Source organism: Megalops cyprinoides, chromosome 12, assembly GCF_013368585.1.
Source record: "Megalops cyprinoides isolate fMegCyp1 chromosome 12, fMegCyp1.pri, whole genome shotgun sequence".
Taxonomy (NCBI): domain Eukaryota; kingdom Metazoa; phylum Chordata; class Actinopteri; order Elopiformes; family Megalopidae; genus Megalops; species Megalops cyprinoides.
Window position 1 is genome coordinate 20,814,762 of NC_050594.1, and position 20,763 is coordinate 20,835,524.

The 20,763-nt window shown below is 41.8% G+C and overlaps 1 protein-coding gene across 3 annotated transcripts in view; it reads right to left on the minus strand.

The window, feature by feature from the left end:
* The window catches only part of slc8a3 (solute carrier family 8 member 3), a 78,145-nt gene that overhangs the window by 51,945 nt on the left and 5,437 nt on the right, over window positions 1-20,763 (minus strand). For all 3 annotated transcript variants that reach the window (XM_036541759.1, XM_036541758.1, XM_036541757.1), the window contains exon 2: window positions 9,686-11,549. In XM_036541759.1, the coding sequence (XP_036397652.1) occupies window positions 9,686-11,460 (1,775 nt within the window). In that variant the 5' untranslated portion in view covers window positions 11,461-11,549. The remainder of the gene's footprint in view (window positions 1-9,685; window positions 11,550-20,763) is intronic.

The window sequence follows — 20,763 nt, forward strand, 5'->3', positions numbered from 1 at the left end:
TTTGCACTTTGCTTAACACTTTGCTAGCAACAAACAATAATAGGACTTTTAGCTTTTCAGAGATTCAGAACTAGCTAGTCTATTTAAAGATTCTGATTAAATCTGAATTCTGATGAATTTGAGTTTAATTATGTGGTATCAGTAACTTTTGTTTTTATTCTGTATTACTGATAGATGCATACACAAACACATTTATTGAGTGTATTGTCAATGATAATTTCATGATAATAAGTTTGGAGAGAACTGTCTTTGGACTGAAGATTTGAAGTGTCACAGCATTCACAATGTAGCTAATCATTTGTGAGAGTTTCACTGAGCTTTGCTAGTCTAGGATCAATTTTGTTTCATGACTCATAATTAAGGTGAGGGAAGGATCTGCATGCAGGAAGACCCTCGACCGGCAATCAAGGCATCTCTCTACTGGGTACACAGCGCATTTAGACCATAGAGTCTAACAGGACAGGAAACAATTTTCTTTTAGCATCTAGCATCGTTTATCTAAGTTACTAGTGATATTTTCATACAAATGTGAAAGAATTGTTGCTAAATGAAAAAGCAATCTCCTATTTTCCATACTCATGTTCTCTTTCTTATTTTTTTCATGCATTCTGCTGCTGAAATTGAAAAACAGTGAAATATTTGATCAGTTTGTGGATCATACATTAGCCTTAATTGGTTGATGAAGGATGAAAATATTCCCTACCACTGAAGATATCTGTGGCTGTATTTCTGTGGCAGCTCCCTGATAATAACTTAACATGATAAATGAGTCCCATTTTACACAAAGTGGCCCGAATACCTGTGTGTTTTTACATTGCACCTATGGAGTTATGTGTACCTAAGTACTAACTACTGTGTACATACATATTGGAGTTAAAACACAAGTGTAATTACACAAGCCAAAAACAAGCCTAACTTTTGTAAGTACTACCTAAATATGCTATTGTACTTGAGCAGGCAAGGTGTAAACACACAGGTGTTAGGGCCATTTTATGTCAAACGGGTGCATCAAGTCTTACAGTTTAAGCTTAAAATGAGGTATGAGGGATGACAGAGAGACAGCAACGAAGGACCAAAATATGGGTGTCGTCTTTTAAAGCAGTATGGAGAGGGGAAACAGAGGCTTGTAACCTGAGCTGCGGTATCTACCTCCTCCTAAATAGCACTGGCTCACATTCCGCCTCAGAGACGGGGACAGCGCGGTGAGGACACACGTCCCGGAAAGGGTGAAGCTTCTAGGGGGCCACATGTCACCGGAGGACCAGAGGCTATCCTCCTCATGAGTTTCACATTCCCATGAGTCAGAGCAGGTCAGAATCGGCTCCACCGCTGGAGCGGTCGGGTCCAGGCGGGCGCCGTGATTTATGGACCACCGAGGGCGTCGAACATGGAGTAAGTTCATTAACGCCGCCGGGCCAATCAGATTTCATCACTTACCGCCGACCATATTCGTTTTTGGATTTTTACATGGGGAATGCGGAATGTGACACACGGGTCACGTTAAAAGAGAATGCCACCAAAAATAAATTGTTGATGTGCAGCTTCCTGCCTTTTATTAATACTTAACATGCATGTTGACATGTTCTGAAATGCAACCCTTTTAAGGGGTGAAATATTCACAGATCATTATGACCATGAGGATGTGTCATTTAATTGGTGATTTCCCTGAGTTTTAAAAACAGGCAAAAAATTAATATCTAACCTTTAGTTCACAATGCTTTAGTTTTCTTTTTAACAAACTTGCTTTTGTTCCACAAACTGATCAAATCTGCATCACTTACTGTCTAATTTAGTATGACCTCAAAATACTTTTTAACTGAGAACCTGGGCTTGCCTCCTGGGCTGACTCTCCAACCCCCCCCCCACACACACACACACACACACACACATGCACAACACAACACCATGCAATGATATACCCAAAGCCCCACTATCTACCTTTACAGTGTTCCAGGTGTGTTGATTTATGGTTATAAAGCTGCACTTTGCATTAGGATGTGAAATAATGACCATTATCAACAATGCACATGGGAGCTTTCACAGAAAGGCCTTTGAGTTTCACCAGGTCTTTGGCAAACAGGTGAGCTCCACAGATTTCTCTGCACCCTCAATGGTCATTTACCAGTCCTTATTTTCTGCAGCTTTCTTTCAAGTGAAAGGACATGGAGTAAAGTCAAAAAGTAGAGTGAAATAAATCAAAATGACCCAGGAAACACTTGCAAATCAGTATGGGGATTTTGGGATGCTCTGCATCCCTCTTTTATGTCCCCTGCCCCTGCCAAACCCTGACACATCGGGTCAAAATCCGCACGTCACAAATATAGACCCTGGATTTACACTTATCGGGTGAGGGGGACTCGTGGAGCTGGCTACACGCCCCCATACCAGGTCGTGTTATAAATAAGATTTTGCTTAATTGCCTTCTCTCTGCTTAGCATGAACAAATGCAGGCACAGCACATTACTCCTCAGTGTCTGTGTGTGTGTGTCTGCATATCTGCTTGATAGGGTGTATGTATGCGTTTATGCGATTCTGTGTTGTACCTGAGTAGATTACGTGTGTGTGTGTGTGTGTGTGTGTTTGTGTGTGTGCGTGCACATGTGTGTGTATGTGTGTGTTGGTCTATACATATGTCTTATGCTGTGTGTGCATACAGGTGTAAGAGAAGGAAGGAGAGACAGTGTGATATGAAAGTGTGTGTGCGTGCTGTATAATTATAACTGAAACTGAATGAAGGGATCTTGTTGTGTTACTAAAAATAGAGAAATAAAAAAATCTGGAGGCCAGAGCCGATTTCACAGACCCCCCGTGACTTTTTTCCTCACCCTAAATTCATAAAACAAGACTACAGTTTCAGGTGACGTCTTTAATAACTGCAATTCCTATTTTACAAAACGATGATAAATCTATTAATAATACCACAAATAAAAATAACAGGACTTGTGAAAATAGATAAAGCGCAACATACAGGGAAGAGCAGTTGGAACGGGCTCCTCAGTCTGAAAGGAGCAGTTGCTGACACTCGATAGTGAATAGCTGTGTGGCTGGTTGCCCTGCGCCTCAGTCACTTCTTGTTACACAGACACCTCTAGAAAGAAAGGCAAGCTGGAGAGGGCTATTCCAGTCAGGCTGGGGCCTGGGCAGCGCAAAGCTGAGTGGTCAGCAGGAATGGTATGAGCGCGGACATGTGTCCCATCGCTTGCAGAACTCAGGGAGTGAAAACAACACTCGGAGAGGGAGGAGAAGGGGCGGGCAGCAGTGCCAGGGAGAAGGACAGGAACAGTACACCAGTAACACTACACCGGTGTTGAGCACTATCATACTGTAACACATTAAAGCACCAACTAATAAAGGGCCTCTGAAAATTTAAGTGACAACATTATGGGCCGCAGCTCATGTCAAAATCCATGTTCAGATGGCCATCGTAATATTCATGTTTGACACTAATTTAATTCTAATTTATTTCCAGTCCATGCATGGAATTTATTGCTCGTTTTTAGAAGTCAAGGGCGTAGTGTCAGGAAATAGGCTACATTTTTTACTGAAGGGGATTCTGCTCTTAATTTATCCTTCGGTTCAGGTTAAAAGCGTAGGTGCATAAATGAAATAAATTTCAGTAACTACATTCCTAAAACATCTGTATTGCAACATTTCCGAAAAGCGGCTAAAGGCTAAAGATTCAAACATTTCATTGTCTTCATCAATGACATAATGTCATTCTAGGTAAAATCATAATTTTTTTTAGCTACACCAGTACTTCTTTGAATGCTGTGTCAATAACTGGAATGCCACCTCAAGCGTAACCACTGCACCGATTACCATTTCAGCCTCGATTTAGCAGTTTATTTTTTCGCCTTTGTGACTCTGCTATGATTTTTACATGATTCTCGGTTAAATTTGGTGCACGTACACAGAAATAGTATCTCGACTTAACACCTTAGGTTCTGTAGCGTGTCACATCCTACGGGTGATAATTGCTCTTTTGCGCATCTTATGTGCTGCAAGTGGATATTGAGCAGTTTTGACATTTTTGCTGATTCCCATTCAGCACTGTGTTTCAGGGGCACTTACGGACTGCCACCAACAGCCAATGAAAAACCAACATTCAATAACGTCGTGTACCAACAACGAAAACTGTTTTCGGTAAACTGTGTTCCCCGTAGAACCACATCAAAAAGCAGTGAGAGATGTGGAACAAAAGATAAAATGCAAAAGATGTGTGCACCAAAAATGCACTGTGGACGGGAAGATGGGGAATTTACTGAGATGAATTACCAAAACTAGAATTTATTTAATCCCGCCATAAATGACCACCATTATGATCAACAGAAGTGTGGTAACTGTGAAGAAATAGTTTGATGGCTTGACAGGAATTGCTGGTGACTTTGTCCCCTGGAGTTATGATAAGCACTTTATAACCTCAAATGGCAGCATCAGTGACCAGTGGGTGGCACCATATGGCTCCAAAATTGTTGCCAAGTCCTGAGATTGCGACACAGTAGGATTCCAAGTTTCCTAAACTTGTATAGTGTGCCACAGTTACCCAATCATTACGGGTTTCAGTGTCACTCGCAGTTCACTTGCTTATGATTTTCAGGGGTTGTAATGCATTTACTACAGGATTTGAGTTTCCACCTACAGTACAGTCCTACTTAAATGGGCACCATGTGACATGTGACAGGAGCTAAATATTACGTAGCTCTGCATTCTCTTGCAAAGTATCATCCACTACAACATGACCCTGGACTAATAGATGTACCAAATATCTTGAGCTTTCCCCTAATTTTGAATTTTTTTTTTCACAGCAAGACGACATAAGAAAATACAACGACCCCTCAGCACTGCTCATTCATGGGTGGCATTCACCATGGCGTACGAAGGGAAACATCCAGATTCCTCCAGCTCAGAGTAAAGATGCTTTTTAGTGCTCTGCCTGTTTTGGCCACATCTACAATCATATCAGAAAATGAATGGAGAGAAAATTTTCCTGATCCACGGTACACCTGGAGATAATATAAACATTATTAAAACCCCATCTGCATTAAGCTGTATCTGACCCGACACAAGCCTTTACCGTGTCATGCGTAAATGTGGTGCTTAAACATGATATTCAGCTCCTCGTCCAAATGCCCTAACATTGAGAAGACACTAACATGTAAAGTAACCGTTTATCTAGAAATTACTTTTATAATATTCAGCACCACAAAACAGACATCCAAAAACTCACAGTACTCATATGAGGTTCATATCCATTAGTTCATATCGGCAATATTGTCATTCAAAGTCATTAAACTTTATTTTGTGCTAAGCAGCATTGTCCAGCCAAGAATGGAGTGATATATTCCAGCAGCCCAGATTAGAACAGTAATAAATTCAACTCCGGCTGATAACATTGAGCCCAAAGTGTGTCAAAAGAGATTGAAAGTCAATGCCTCGTAAAACAGAGAGAGAGAGAGAGAGAGAGAGAGAGACGGGAGCGTAATGTCGCCTAATTGTGCTAAACGGCTTCCGAAAGCCCCATGTCCTTAGTCGGGGAGCAAGCTCCACACTCATTTAGTCAAAGCAATTTAAAACTAATTGGATGCAAAAAGGAAACAAAACTTCTCCTGGATGGACCAGATGGGCCTGGCTGGAGGTAAAGCCTCAATTCAGTACAACTGAGTTATTCTGACGATGTCGCAAGTAGTTCTATGAATATTCCAAAATTCTCTATTTATAGGGCAACCGCAGCCCACCAGACATACACCAGACAGTAAAATTTGAATCTCCTCAAAGTAGAATTTGTGAAGGCCATCACGGGGCACTTCTGTTCAATTCTGTTCTCATTATAGCTTGCTATGACCTTCACAGTATTCCTTCAGACACCCTTTTATATACATGGCAGCATGCATCTCACACAAATATGTAAACTGCAAGCTCCCTACACCCAATAGACTCAAGACTGTTAAATACAATATCTTAACCTGTAAGCACTGGAACATTGTGAAGTACATGAAACACAAGCACCTGACACTGTAAAAGACATTAATAAACAAACTCCTTGAACTGCACAGCATGTGGCATACAAACTTTACACTCTAAAGAATGCGGAATGTAAATACCTTACACTGTAAAGCATGCAGGGTAACACAAGCTAAACTCACAGGCCTCATAGCACTGGGGTAGCACTCGCATCTTACAGAGGAGAGGAGAGGGATCAGGGCTCATTTATACCAAGACTGTGGAGGAAGTTCCGATGGGATCCCTGACAGCTTCATCAAGAGTCCTTGACTAAGTGGGGATCTCAGTTACATGCCAGGGTTTCTTTTTCTTTTTCCAATGTAATTTGGGTTAAGCACCAAGCTCAGGGTTACAACATTTACTTAGAAGCAGGACATAAGCACTGTCAAAAGCAAAGTTTCACTGCAGAAATGACAGCGCCCTGTGGAATAAATGCTTAAATTCTGACTTTGCTTTATCTGGATCCAGTCAGAGCATCATACGCAAAATGTAAAATGTTACCAGTTAACAGCAGTGCGGCAGGCTTGACAATGAACTTCATCTTCCTGCTTCACTTAAAATGAGGGGGGCTGAGATGGAGAGAGCTCATGTCGAGATAAAGAAAAATATAATGCAGGCAACCCAGAGAAAACAGTCTGTATTACATACAAAAGTGAGCAACATTTCTAGGCCACTGGTCAACCCCCTCTCCTTTATGCATTCATATGTTAATGGACTCATATAAATTTTAAAATCTGCTGATGGAAAATTCATCTTGTCAAAACACATTGAGTTTTTTTTAGTATTTGGTTCTTTTTTGCCAGACAAACAAAATTAAATTAATTACTCACCTAAATCATTCTGAAGGGTTTAGGCTATTTCTCTCTCCCCAATGCTTCATGTTTGCTAAAGGACCAGAAGGTTCTCAATGAGCAACAGAGGTCACCATGTACTTACATGGATGACAGTGAACTCTCTGTGGAGCAGTCAGATTGGCTGACTTTGCTATCATGAGTTTACTCTAATCCTCCTTTTATCTTATTATCTACGTATAATTTCATTTCATTTATTGGACATCCCTATCCCAAGTGAGTTACAGTTTACATTATCAGAAATCAAGTGGTCTTTATTTCAGGCAATAGTAAAATTTTCCTCTCTCCTGAAGATCTATGCTTATTTATCAGCCTATCAATTGGTAATTTTCAACACATACCTCCAAAGGTTACTCACCAAAGAGCACAACCTGGAAGAAAGGTTGTTTCGTCACAACTGTATTCCTACCACTATGCTTCAAGTACTCTTTTTTGGTTAAACTGCAGGTTACAGGTAAAATTCAAAGCACAATGGGCCTTGCAATCAGCTGCAGCCAGTGTTATAGCACCTCATAATCAAACTCTTCCCCTTTACCTGCCACTGTGGCCTTATCCTGAGACTAGACAGAGAAAACTAGGAGTCACCCTGAGCATGGTCATCACTGCCCTCAACACACACACGCACGCACAAACACACACACCCACACACACGCACGCACGCATGCACACACACACACACACACACACACACACACACACACACGCATGTACGCACACACACACACACACACACACACACACACACACACCACCACCACCACCACCCACCAACCTGCAGAGTGCAGCCCACTGTCACTCCCTGTCCCTTCCTATCATCACAACCATACTATACAGAGGAGATGCATTTGCCATCTCTTTTCATTCTCCATTACATTTGCAAACGCATTCCTCCACCTTTTTTCATTCTTACATTCTTACATAAGGCTTGCAGTAAACATACATACTTTAGTACAAATGTTGATTCTTACATGCAATAAGGGCGACAAGCGGAGGTTATTTGTTTCCTGATGTGTCAACTCTAAAACTCATCAGACTGGCCCGGGCATATCCCTAGCATATATTAGAGAACTAAATCCATGAGCTTTTACAAAAAGAGAGAGGCGGTGATTGAAAAAGAGGGAGAGGATATTTACAAGAAAAAGAGATCAAAAGGGATCAAGGTACACACGTCGAGATTCCTATGTTGCATAATTGTCATAGGTACAAAATAAACACTTAAAAAGATTGAAACATTCCATCCCCATTTTTCACAAAGGAAAGACTTGGACAAACTACTTACGTTTCTTACTAAAGAAGAAACACACAGCACTGCTGGCATGTCATAGCCTGAGGGTAAGTTGACATATACATTTTACAGCTCTCCTCAGATTCTGGATGTAATGCCAGATTCTTGATGTAATAAGGTGTGAACCTTTATTTCATTCAGTTTATGAGCTCTAACCTAACCCAATTCCAATGTAGCCAGTGTTAGGCATGAAACCTTTGGCTTACTATTTAGCCTGGAGAACACTACTGCAAGGGTCAAAAAAGATTTATTTTAGGTAAAGTGCTTCACTGATAAGAGATTTGAAGTGTTTAGGCTACACTTTCCTGTCACAGTGCACGTTCACACAGCACTAGTCAAATAAACATTGTCTTTTATGTTGCTCATACTACAGTTTCCTTACACGTCATCAGAGTCACTGGCATTATTGATAGGTTGGCTCTCCCTGCCCATAGTACCTACCATTCAAATAAGATACAGATTTTGAGCAAAATAACTTACTCCATTTAACTCCACCTCAAACCTCAGTTTGGCGTTCTCGTAAAGTATGCCTCAGAATTTGAAGGCGCGAGAGTGATCACTGCTCCCTTTGAATTCTGGGTGCATATGGGAATGCACCCTAAGGGACAGTAATTAGCCCACCTTCAAAGACCAGGCACAATTTCTTTCCAACCCAAAAGGAATACATTAGAAGGAAAATAACAAATGCTACTAAATTATTAGAATTAGACAGCAATTTTTCAATACGTGTTTTTCCATTACTGTGACTATTATTTTATGGTTGTTATTGTTGTGGAATTATTGATTCATAATTTATGTAGTTTTGGGAACACTATTTTTAGTGTTGTTATGCCAATAAGACATCTTTGAATGTGGGAAAGTGAGTGAGTGAGAGAGAGAGCGAGAGAGAGAGAGAGAGAGAAAGAGAAAGATAGAGAGACAGAGAACATCCTGGGTGTAATATGACGTGAAAGGTGTCATTGAATAAGAAACTCTCACATCAGCAACCTGCAGCTCACTGGGCAATGTATTCCACTGTGCAAACACTGGGGAAGGACAAAGTCAAATACTTCAGACCACTACTGGCCATTTTTACTGTGTAAGGACTTTGAGTACTGAAATTAACCCATCACTTATCCAACAGATATCAAGGCCCTGAAGTTCTGTCAGATCAATCCATTACAAGTGGAATTACCAACATAAAAAGCTCAACATTTAAGAACAGTGTTTTTAAGGTAAATATGTAGCCTAGAACTACACATTTCTACCATGTCAAGCAGATATACAAGAGACACACTCTTATACATGACATACCTATATATGAAATGAAGAAGGCTTTGAGAATCTGTTCAGGAGGTTGCATAAAACAGACTAATAGACCCATCTAACTGTTTTTGATTTGAAACATCATGAAACACTTAAAAATGAGACACCTGGAGGAAAAAAGGTTATACTTATTCCCATTCAACACTCCCGCTAACACCCACCTGCCAGAAACAAAGAATCAGCAGGATTACCGATTTGCACAATTCTAACCCCAACCCTCACAATGATAAAATCGTTTCCTTACCAGGTCTCATCATTTTTGAACTCCAGCTCTCCGTAGGTGTCATCAAAGTCCTCTCCTCCACCCTTGGCCAGTCCCTCCACAGTACGGTACGGCACAATGACAGTGCCCCGAGCTCCAGAAGTCCTCAGCACCTTCACCTCCATGATGCCTATGCTCTCGCTTACGTGCACCGACTCGCTCTCGAAGGTGAAGATGCCGGCATGGTCATCGTCCAGGATGGTGACTGTGGCCACTGAAGGGAAGCCCAGCAGGGCCTTGGGGTAGGGCAGGCTATTGGGCGACAGGAAATCGTCAGTCTCTAGTACGCGGACATTACTGAGCCGCACAAAAAAGTGCTCGTCCTCCTCGAAGATGTCATCGTCAATAATGCCGATAGTGATCTCCTTCTGTATCTCCCCCGGCTTGAACACGACCGTGCCTTCTGTGAATTCGTAGTCTGCTCCGGCGTTGGCCGACCCATCCTCCGTCTTGTAATCCACATAGAGCGTCTTGGAGATGTCGCCACCCTTCCTCGCGATTGTCAGCAGGACGGCGCCACAGTTTTCCAGGCACTGGTAGGCGCAGGGCTCGAAAATGATCTTGGAGACGAATTCCTCCGGCTCCTCAATGCGTACCTCTTGCACACTGGCGCTCCTCTTAGCCTGCTCGGCTACGTGCTTCTTCAGGATGTTACCTGCCCCGGTCATCATGCGCGTGGCCTGGATACGGTAGAAAGCGCGACTCTTCTGCTGGTGCGACAGGGCGTAGTAGTTGGCCATCTCCACCAGTTGGTCCAGTTCCTTTTCCGGGTGCTTCTGCTTCAGGTCCTTCAGGATACGGATCATGTCTCGTCGGGACTCGTCCACCTCTTTCCCCTCCATGAGCCCAATCAAGTTGCTAGCAGCTCCATCTACAAAGTGCGAGTTGACCATCTTTCCATCCATCTCAATGCCCTTTGCGCGCTCGGTCTCGGTCTCAATGATGACGCCTCGGTGCTTGTCCGTGCGGTACTTCTTGTGCATGAACTTGTAGAAGAGCAGGCGCCGGTCAGCCACCCAGGCCAGGACGACACAGATGGGAAAAAAAGCCAGTGTGAGCAGGCCCTCCCAAATCTGCACGACGTTGGGGGAGTATACTGCCAAAATCATATAGAGCCAAATGTAGGCAAAGATGCTCCAGGCCGCTGTGACAAAGAAGACACGCAGATGCTTGACCTTGCGCGTCTCTCCATCGGGGATAACAGACACGCAGAGGCCGATGATTACGAACATGTTGAAAGCTGCGCTGCCCACAATGGTTGAGGGACCCAGCTCCCCGGCCTTGAACCCGTGGCCACAGACCTCAATGACGGAGAGCAGGATCTCTGGCGCAGAAGAGCCCAGGGCCATGAGGGTGAGGTTGGAGACGGTCTCATTCCATATCCGAATGGTGGTGGTGGTGGTCTCCCCGTTCGACCTTTTGATGATGATCTCCTTCTCCTGCGAGGTGATGACCTCAATAGCTGCCATGAAGCGATCAGCAATGATGGACACACCCAGGAACATGTATATCATTGCAACAAAGTACACAATGACCCGCGCAATCTTATCGCCCATGGAGGGGTCCTCAGGGTACCAGATAGGCAGGACAATGCCTGGCTTGCACGCCGACGTCCCTTCACAGGTAGCATTGTGCGCTGTGGGAATGGGGCTCGGCGTGGTCCGGGCCTCGGTGCATAAGAACGCTGTTGCTGCAGCAACCAGGCCCAACCAGAGGAAGGCGGATGTCCCCGGCTTCACCAGCTTTGAAAGCTCCATGCACCCTCCTTCTTCTCAAGAGTCCTTACCTCTCTGACAGGCACTCTGGGATCCAGCACTGGGCTGTCCTATAGGTCAACACACACCACCTGGAAAAAAAGGGTGCGACAAAGATGAAAATCAGAACACAGAAACCAACTGCGAGGCGAAAACTCTAAAAAAATACAGGAGCAAGCTTTCATTATGCTCTGCAGTGCACAGCACAATCCTAATATTTGAGTGCATTCAATGGCTGTTACAATCAGGTACTACTAAATTATCAAATTCAGCCCATGTAGGAACCCAACGCTGCACGTTTATAGCAGCCTCTTGCCTATTGGTATGTTAGGTTGCTGAATCTGTGTGCAGGTCATGAATCCATGCATGAACAGGGGTTGAGTAGGTAGTAAAGCTGGAGCTGAGGGAGTGATCTGCCCAAATTCCCACAACATACATATCAAGGTTAAAAGTAGCCATACTAAACTTTAAAAAAGTGTACCTGAGTTATACAGAGGCATAGACAAGTTAAATGCCATGTTCAAGTAGGGTCACTAAAAAAACAGCAGAGAGTCGGATAGCTAACAGACTTCCTGGAAGGAAAATCAAAGCTGGTCATCTACAGCAAGACAGAACATGCACACAGAAGTTACATTTATTTTAGCTTTTGCTGTTGTGTACTACAGTGTTGATGAAGTGTTAGTACAATGGAAGCTAATTTCACAACTAAATGGCTCACATTTACTAGCATAGAACAAAACATTTGGTTGCCTAGCAACCTAATAAAGGCTTCCCATAGTCTTTTACCATTAAGTCACCACCAACAAAAGCTTGGATCAGCTGTTATCCTAGGTGGCCTGAATGGAATTATTGTCGTTAACATAAAGGGGACTTGCATAATTACAGAACTGTACAGATGGGGCAGCAGTGTAGCATAGCGGTAAGGAGCAGGACTTGTAACCGAAAGGTTGCCAGTTTGATTCCCTGCTGGGACACTGCTGCTGTACCCTTGGGCAAAGTATTTAACCTACAATTGCCTCAGTAAATACCCAGCTGTATCAATGGATAACAATGTAAAAACTGTAACCTATGTATGTCGCTCTGAATAATAACGTCTGCTAAAATGCCAATAATGTAATACAATGTAATGGTGAACAACAGCAATGTTAACATCGTCAACACACCTTCTCGGTTAGCACTGCTAATGACCTATCCCCCCAAGTGCTACCACAAAGCTTGCTCACAGCAACAGACTAGTGACATGATGATGGCACAATCTCCAACCTAACAAATCTGGAGATTTACAATAAACAACAACATCCCTGGTGATGATATTCAGCACCTGCCCCTTGAATATCATCACATACAGTACAAAACACCTTTAACAACACAGCTCTCTCCTAACATCTCAACGATACGCTGATGAACAAATATTTAACAATTACAGATTTTACAGGCTGACTCAATCCACACACCAATACATGGAGGCAGATAGTGGACACAAAGTAAATGCATGCAAATGACAGAAACATTTGCAGGTTTGGAGCAGGTAAATGCATGCTCATCTGAGGATAATCAAGATGGAGGATACTGCTAGTAAAACAGTATTAGAGCCCCTTGCCACAACCTCAGGGTTTTCATTCCTGAATTAGCCTGTGGTATGTTAAAGCCATGCTTTGAGGAGGGCTTGAGTCATTTGAGGGTTTATTGGGAGTCATCCTTGAGAGGCAAACCTAAATTACTATAATGTGCACATCAAAATTAAAATAAAAACAAACAGATTTAATTGGATTATATAGAGGTAAAAAAGACACCACAAGTAGCTATAGAGAGGTAAAAAACAGTATACAACATATACAAGAGTAATGTTCACTGTAGGCTTGTTTCCATGCATTTAATCTAGATATGCAGAAAAACTTGTCCCAGAGAGACATGCCCCAAAACAGCGGTTTTCCCTTTAAACTGAAGAAATGTAAAATTGGAGGATTGCCCATGGATCTACCGCTGACATGTCATAGTACTAAAATAATCACTTTCACTACAATGGAAGCACACCCTTTAAGCTAAGACTCTGAAGGCATAGACCAAATTTTATTGCACCTGTAAGTCTATACTGGCAAGGAACCTCCAAATCTGTCAACATTTTCAACATTAAAATATTTTTTCCTGATTCTTGCACAGGCGTCTATTTGAAGAATTTTGTTATTTCGTCCTAAACTCACTAAAACATAGAGGAATATCCAAATTTTATAAATAAAATAACAAAAAGGGGGTGATCTGAAACCAAACATGTTGGGTTAGACATGGAAATAGTGGTCCTTCTGTCCCATAACTTTAAATGCCTTAAAGGAAGACTGACGGGCACAAATGTGCCAGCACAGATAAGCATAAATAATTTGTGTGCAACAGGGCAGACCTGAAACCTGAACCAAGAACAAAATAACAAAGGCTCCATAGATTCTGCAGAAACACAGGATAGCTCCGATGGTCTGTCATTGTTTGGAAAGCATTCTGCTCCTTCATCTACTTCCTGGTTGTTGTTTTGACATCAAGCCATGAGGTGTGTCACCCCTTAAATACATAAACACAGAAAATGTAATCAGATCATGTGTTCAAATCCCATGTTCATGAGTTCAGGCTCGGTGCAGTGCAGTCACCTTGCACAAATCTCGCTGTAGACGGGTGGAACCGCCATGAGGACATCACAGCCACAGCCAGTGCCAGCATTCTGGCAGTGCCAAAGTCCCCTGGGGGCTTCTTGGGCAGCCAGAAAAAAAAGCAGCAGTTGAAACACAACTGGGTTGGGGCCAAGATGCAGCGGCCCTGGCTGGGCACAATAGTAGGAAAAGGCAATTAGTCACCCCTAACAACTCAGCTCCATGTAGCTAGCTAAATCCCTGACCACCTGTGGAGCTAGAGACATACACGTGTTTTTCAGGCTGAATAAAATTTGAGCAAATACCCAATTTTTTATATTTGCAGTTTAAATTCACACAAAGCAGCTCTTGACTTTCTGAATGTTACATTGTTAACAAATTCAGGTAATTTGGCTGTACTTAACTATACTCTCCATTAAGAGTACAGCACATCTAGTACACAGATTTAATCAAAGTTCAGCGCAAATATTCTTCAGCCACACAGGAATTTCAAAAAAGTCTACGTGAGAAATTCAGTCCTCAACCAAATGACACACTCAGCAGCCGGTACAATGTTGCTACACTAAGCACAGTTCAGAATGACGCATTTGCAAAACAGAGAAGGAACTCTTAGAGAGAGAAGGGCAGAGTTTGCCAGAAAAAAAGAACACAGAGATGATGAAAGAGGGATAAGTCTCTCTTTTGCTCATCGATCTCGGGTTTGCCTGCCGCTCCTATGGCGGAGGGCTTGTCGAGGATCTACACAGCAGCCGAGGAACATGTGATGGCTCCATTCTGAATCACGTCAGGGAATAACAGTAGGCACTTATTAAGGAACAGACGCTCCGCACCCCCACCCCTCCACTGTCACCCTGTGATCATTTAGTGGTCCAAGAATCACACACAGTGCCAAGATCCCCTGAAACACAGAGGCAGTTTAGGAGCGACTGAAATAATCTCTGTTAGATACAGTCATTATTAGTTATATAACTCTGTCGGGAAACCAACTGAGGATTACAAGTTTTATTACCGCACCAAGGCAGTTTCCTTTCACCTTCCTAGCAGGGGGACCATTAAGTGTTGCTTAATGCTTAAATTTGTTTAAAAATAGTTCATTCATCAAAGGAACTGAAGGAAGCCAAGCAATGACATACATTTTAAAGGACTTAATTATTCAAAATGATGGAAGATCAGTGAGACGAGGAAGAGCGTGTCTCACAATATTATGAGTCATGTATCAATAAAAAGACAGGAGGATTTGTAGGGGAGACTAAACTGCATGAGCCCGACAATCCTTTCCAGATTTAGAGCAGAGTTTTCATAATCTCCTCAAAACTAGCCAGATTCCATAACTTCTGGGCTCCCAAAAAAATCCTCCCTTGATTGAATGGCAAGGATTGTAACGAAAAATCAAGCAGAATTTCAGGGATGAGAGCTGAGGAGAGCAGCTCGATGATATCTCAACAGCTAAGGCCAAGGCTGGACGGATGCCAGCGTACCAGCACAGCATCATCCTCAAGAAAACACACACTGCTAATCCTGCACAATACACTAAATAAACACACACAAGCAAAGGGGGTAATTGGACAACAAATTTAGAGCTTAATAACTGCAAAGTTATTTTCAAAAGCAAAGGGAGGGGTTGGGGGCTAGGGCAGAGGGGTGTAAATAAGAGTGCTGGCCTGTATCTGGGATAAAGTGCCCGTTTCAGTCAGGGAGACGCTGAGCTGATCAGCTCCTTTTTTTGCTTCACATGACGGCGAGAAATTCAAACGCAGCAAAGCGTCTAAGCACATTACAGACTCAAAATGATTCACAGTTGTTATAAGCTGACAAGCAAGCGTACCTTGACAGATCCGAAAGCAAACATCCGAATCAACAAACAGAATGTGAAAACCAGAGGGCCTGACCACAGGGCACAATCCAGCCATTTCCCCTGCTCTCTACCCTCTCCCTGTCACACTAAACACACAAGCTATAGGAGAGCGTCAGGGTGTCAGCATTACCATACTAGAAGATAGTGCTAGTCTGTGTATGGATAAGGCACAATCATGATCATTGATCCCTGTTCTCTTCCCACTATTTCTCAAGCATAATTTGAACCATAGGCCCTATTCTTGCCAGACTCAATGATTAAATGATTTCCAGACATCCACAGGTATGTTGAGGTAGGTTATTTGTGCTTTTTGGAAGGATTAGTGCTGCAGACATTGTTTATAGCTTCTTGATTCTAATTTCCTTCTGCAATAAAGCAGAGGAATCACTTGAGGTACAAAATGGCACCCCAAGTAGACAGCCTGAGAAGATGTGGATATGTAAAGTGGATATGTAATGGTAATCAAAGCAGAGTTTTGTTGCAAAATCTCATAAACGTCCTTGGTCACAGGTGATTGTGAATGGAGGGAATTTGTTATGCTGTGTGACAGGACAAACAGATGGTAACCAAGAACTAGAGCAGAGAGAGATGGCAATTCAGATTACAATAACATCATGTTACATTCATTCAACATGAGTAACCTGCATAATAGCAACATCTATTACCAAGTTATTCTTTTTTATTGAATTATCATATATGGTGACTATACAGTGAGAACCTGCACCTCCACAATGCTTTTCGCCGTATGCATTCATCATCAGATAATGTTCTTTTGTTTCTACAGACAAATCAGGCCAGGGAAACTGTACCCTCATCCTCTCACATTAACATTTCTTTCAAAGTAGCCATTCAGTCTGTTTCTAAAACCGTTTGTATGCACATTGTCCACTGTACATATGAGCAGACAGATGCAAAAGAATGCATTTTCCTTTTTTCTACTTTTATTGTAAATTATTATTTGTCAATTTATTTATTTGATATAGATTTCTGTAATATACTTTATCTATCTAACTGAACTTGCTTCCTTCTGACCATAATTAACTTGCTACAAAAGATTTCTATTTAATTAATTGTGCCGATGTCAGAATTTGATGTTTGTGAGTGTGCATGTGTAGTTGTGAGAGGTTGTTCAACACAAACATGAAAATTCCTCTCCCAAACATGCTATAAAGCACCAGCAATATAATGATAGGTGCTTTTAACATGGAACTAACTCCCACTTCTGCATTGATAAGCCTGTTGCTAAGTGATGCTGGGGAAAGAGGAAGCCAATAGCATCTAAGTTACCACAGATATGCACCTATGACACACACATCCTTAGAAAAGCTACACTTTATGATGGCACACTTCTGTTTCAGAGGGAAGGTGGCACAGAGGGAGGGTGATGTCATTTCAGACAGCAGAGGACGAAGAAGCCGCTGTTCTGTTGGTTGTATGAGAATAATGGGGCAGCCAGCAGTGAAGTGAATGCTATGGGAATGATTTTCTAGCAAACATTACGAAAATATCACCACATTTGTTTCCGCTCACAGTTATGTGTTCATGTGTCAACCCTATGAAATCAGGTTTGTGGAGAAGGTACTACCACTATGAGCTATAGTTATGTGACCGTCAGACAGGTTAAAGGAGCTTATGGAATTTAAAGTGTTCAAAAGCTAGTCACATAATCAAATGTTACAAAACAACATTTAATAATGTTTATTAAAAAAGAAAACAACATGAATTGCAGCTGTAACTGTCTCAGTGCAGGCAGTACAACAAACATAAAAAATGGAACACTCCAGCCGTGAGTGTTTGTGGTGCATGATGATACATGGAACAGCATGCAATGTGAGGTGCTTTATTAAGCCAGAGACAAACTGCACTGTACTGCACTGCACTGCAACCCCCTGCCTGGCTGAGGCAGTCCGCACCTACTGCACCGACTTCACTGCTGCTTTTTTTACACTATCCCCTTTACATCTACAAAAGTTACTTAGAACTGCAGCACAGGCCATTATTAAAATCAAAATATGAACTCATTTGTGTTTTTTTTTTCCTTGGAAGTACACTACGTTCAATACTGATTAAAAATGCTGGGCAGGATTTTTTTCTCCAACTCCCAAATGTTGGGTAATGTAAGGCAGAAAAGGAAAAGGAAATTGGTTCTGCCTTCATGTAGAGATGGTCATAGTCAACTGCTAGGATAGGATGGGATGCTAATCTTAAAGCTAAAGATTCAAACATGTTTCTTTTCTTTTTACCAACTTCCCAAGGTTATTCAGTATAAAAGCACATGCAAAGGCAACATGCAGAAAATGAATCACCAACAACTTTCATCCAAGAGGACCTTGATGCCCACCAGACAATATCATATATTATAATTTTTTATGTGCGAAATAGATGCCCCTCTCCCAGGCAGCTTGGATAGCTTACATTTTTGAGCCCACTTAGTGCTGGATGTACTTTTTGGAAGAAGCGAATTGTATCTCCTGCTCCTTAATCCTTAAACCACACTGCCCATGTATCCATCTTTATTTACTTCTTGAAATTGTGGTATGTGTAAAACTCAGGGACACTGACAAGGAAACTTAACCAATGACCAAAATCAAAGATGCACCGATCATAATAATATCCACATGTTCTTTCAATGGAGCCTAAACACAAACTGGCCATCTGAGGGAAAACTTCAAGATCATACTTTGCAGGTGAATCTGACAAAGAAACAAAATGCTAGGAACAGAGAATCCTTATACCAGTTGCTTAATTTTTCAATTTTCAATCATTTTCAAATATATATTTGTGAAAAAGGGAAGACCACATACTCATGGTAATCTACTTTTGGAAAATGCAAGAATTTCCTTTTCAAAATTTATTTTAATTTTTCTGTGACTGATGGAGACCTCTGCTTTCACCTGTCCACAGCTGATTTGCTTCTATCTTGTTACCATTATCTTCACAATGCTACCTTTATTTAGGAGCCATAAGTGAATTAAACTCTTATTAGACTCCTGGACATTCCCGCTCTAATGAGACTCTGGGCCTTCCCAATTACTCCAGGGGAGAGGCTTGTTATACCACGGTTATTATGAAACAGGACTCACAGCAGATAGGCTTCCAGCCTCACTTGAAACTGTTACAAGATTGATGATTGTTAGCATTTCCATCCTTGTTTCTCCTTCCCCATAAAAAAATCACACGTATTTACATAGGCACATTCTTGTGGTATTAGTTTTGAGACTGAAAATTGCAGTAATTCACTGCCCTAGGTTTCTTCCCAGCGAATTGTAACTAAGAGGTGCATGTTTCCCTCCCGGACTGGATATACATATACTGGGTTACTTCACGAGACAAGATTGTCCCCGCATAGTGAGCTGTGCCTGTACTTCAGCAGCCGTGTCTGTGTTTAGCTTAGAGACCCCATCCATAATGGAAACAACAGCCTCAGCGGGGGAACTCACTGCATGCCATCACACGACTCTCCTCGGAAATATGAATGGGCTTTCTGATTCAGGCAGATCATTATATTAACAAGAGTGTGAAGGGCAAAGGAGACAAAGAGTGCCTTTTGTTTTGTGACACTTTTTTGTGATGGATCTGTTGAGTATTGGACAGCCGGCAGACAGGTCCACCTCGCTGGGGCGTTGACATGGCCCAACATGCCTTGCAATGAAACAGATCAATACAGAGAGAATAATGATGTGAAGAAATGCTTGAAATACAAAGCTTTTATCAGCTCACAGGAATGATGCAAATATTCCACTGCTGAAACTCCATTAGCGATTGCCTTCATGATGGACTTCTTTGAGATATTCATCAGTTTCCATCTGTCTACCTCTAAAACAATATTAACATGTTTATCTACAATTAGGTATGTAATCCTTATTCAAATTAGCATAATATTCAGTTCATAATTTAATTTTAAATCTTACTGTTTCACAATAAAGGTAAATCTGGTGGATTGTTCTTGCCCTAAACACATGCCTTAGAACAGAAATAAAAATAATCCTCTAATCTCTGCTAGAGACCATTTCAATCTACTATCTTCAAAAAAGTGAGCAGAAAACAATACAGTTGTCTATAAAATATAATACACAATATGCATACAATATCTAATTCATACATTAAGATAATTAGATATTAAATATTCAGTTATATTAATTATAAGTTATATTAATTATAAACTATAAAAGTATACTATTTTCTCAGGGTTGTGTTGCACATCTGCTGTTATTGCAAGCACATACAATATGCAACAAAGGAATGCTTTAACAGTGGAAACTATAAGACATGGAAATCAAATTATTCTGGCTAACTGTGGGCAGGGAACAAAAATGGCACAAACTGACCACTGTTGTTGCAGCTATTCCTAGACACGACAATCCTAGGAGTCCATGACCCTTATATAAACAATGTGCACCTGCTGCTCCAGTATTGACTCAAGTAATTGGTGGACGACACCTGCGGCAGGTGTCAGTAAATGTCACAATGTTAAAAAAAAAAAAAACCTCAATATATATCTGGACAGCCCTGTGAGATTCAATTTTAATATTTCTGCACAGCGTTTTTAATTCTTCAGGATAGCAACAGACTAAAAAGCAGCACGTTCGTGCCAATGCTCTGCGGCAGCAGGCGCCAGCAGCTGGATCTTCAATCTTATCACCGCTGTGTTGAAAACACAGATAGAAACACGTCTGTGTAGAGATAGCAGCACCGCTTCAGTCGTCACACCGCACACGTCTGAATGTGTATATATTCAGGGGAAACAGAACCAAATAGGGATGTCACAAAATGTTTCCCCTCTGTGATGTGAGTTAAAGTGAATGGCCTGTTCAA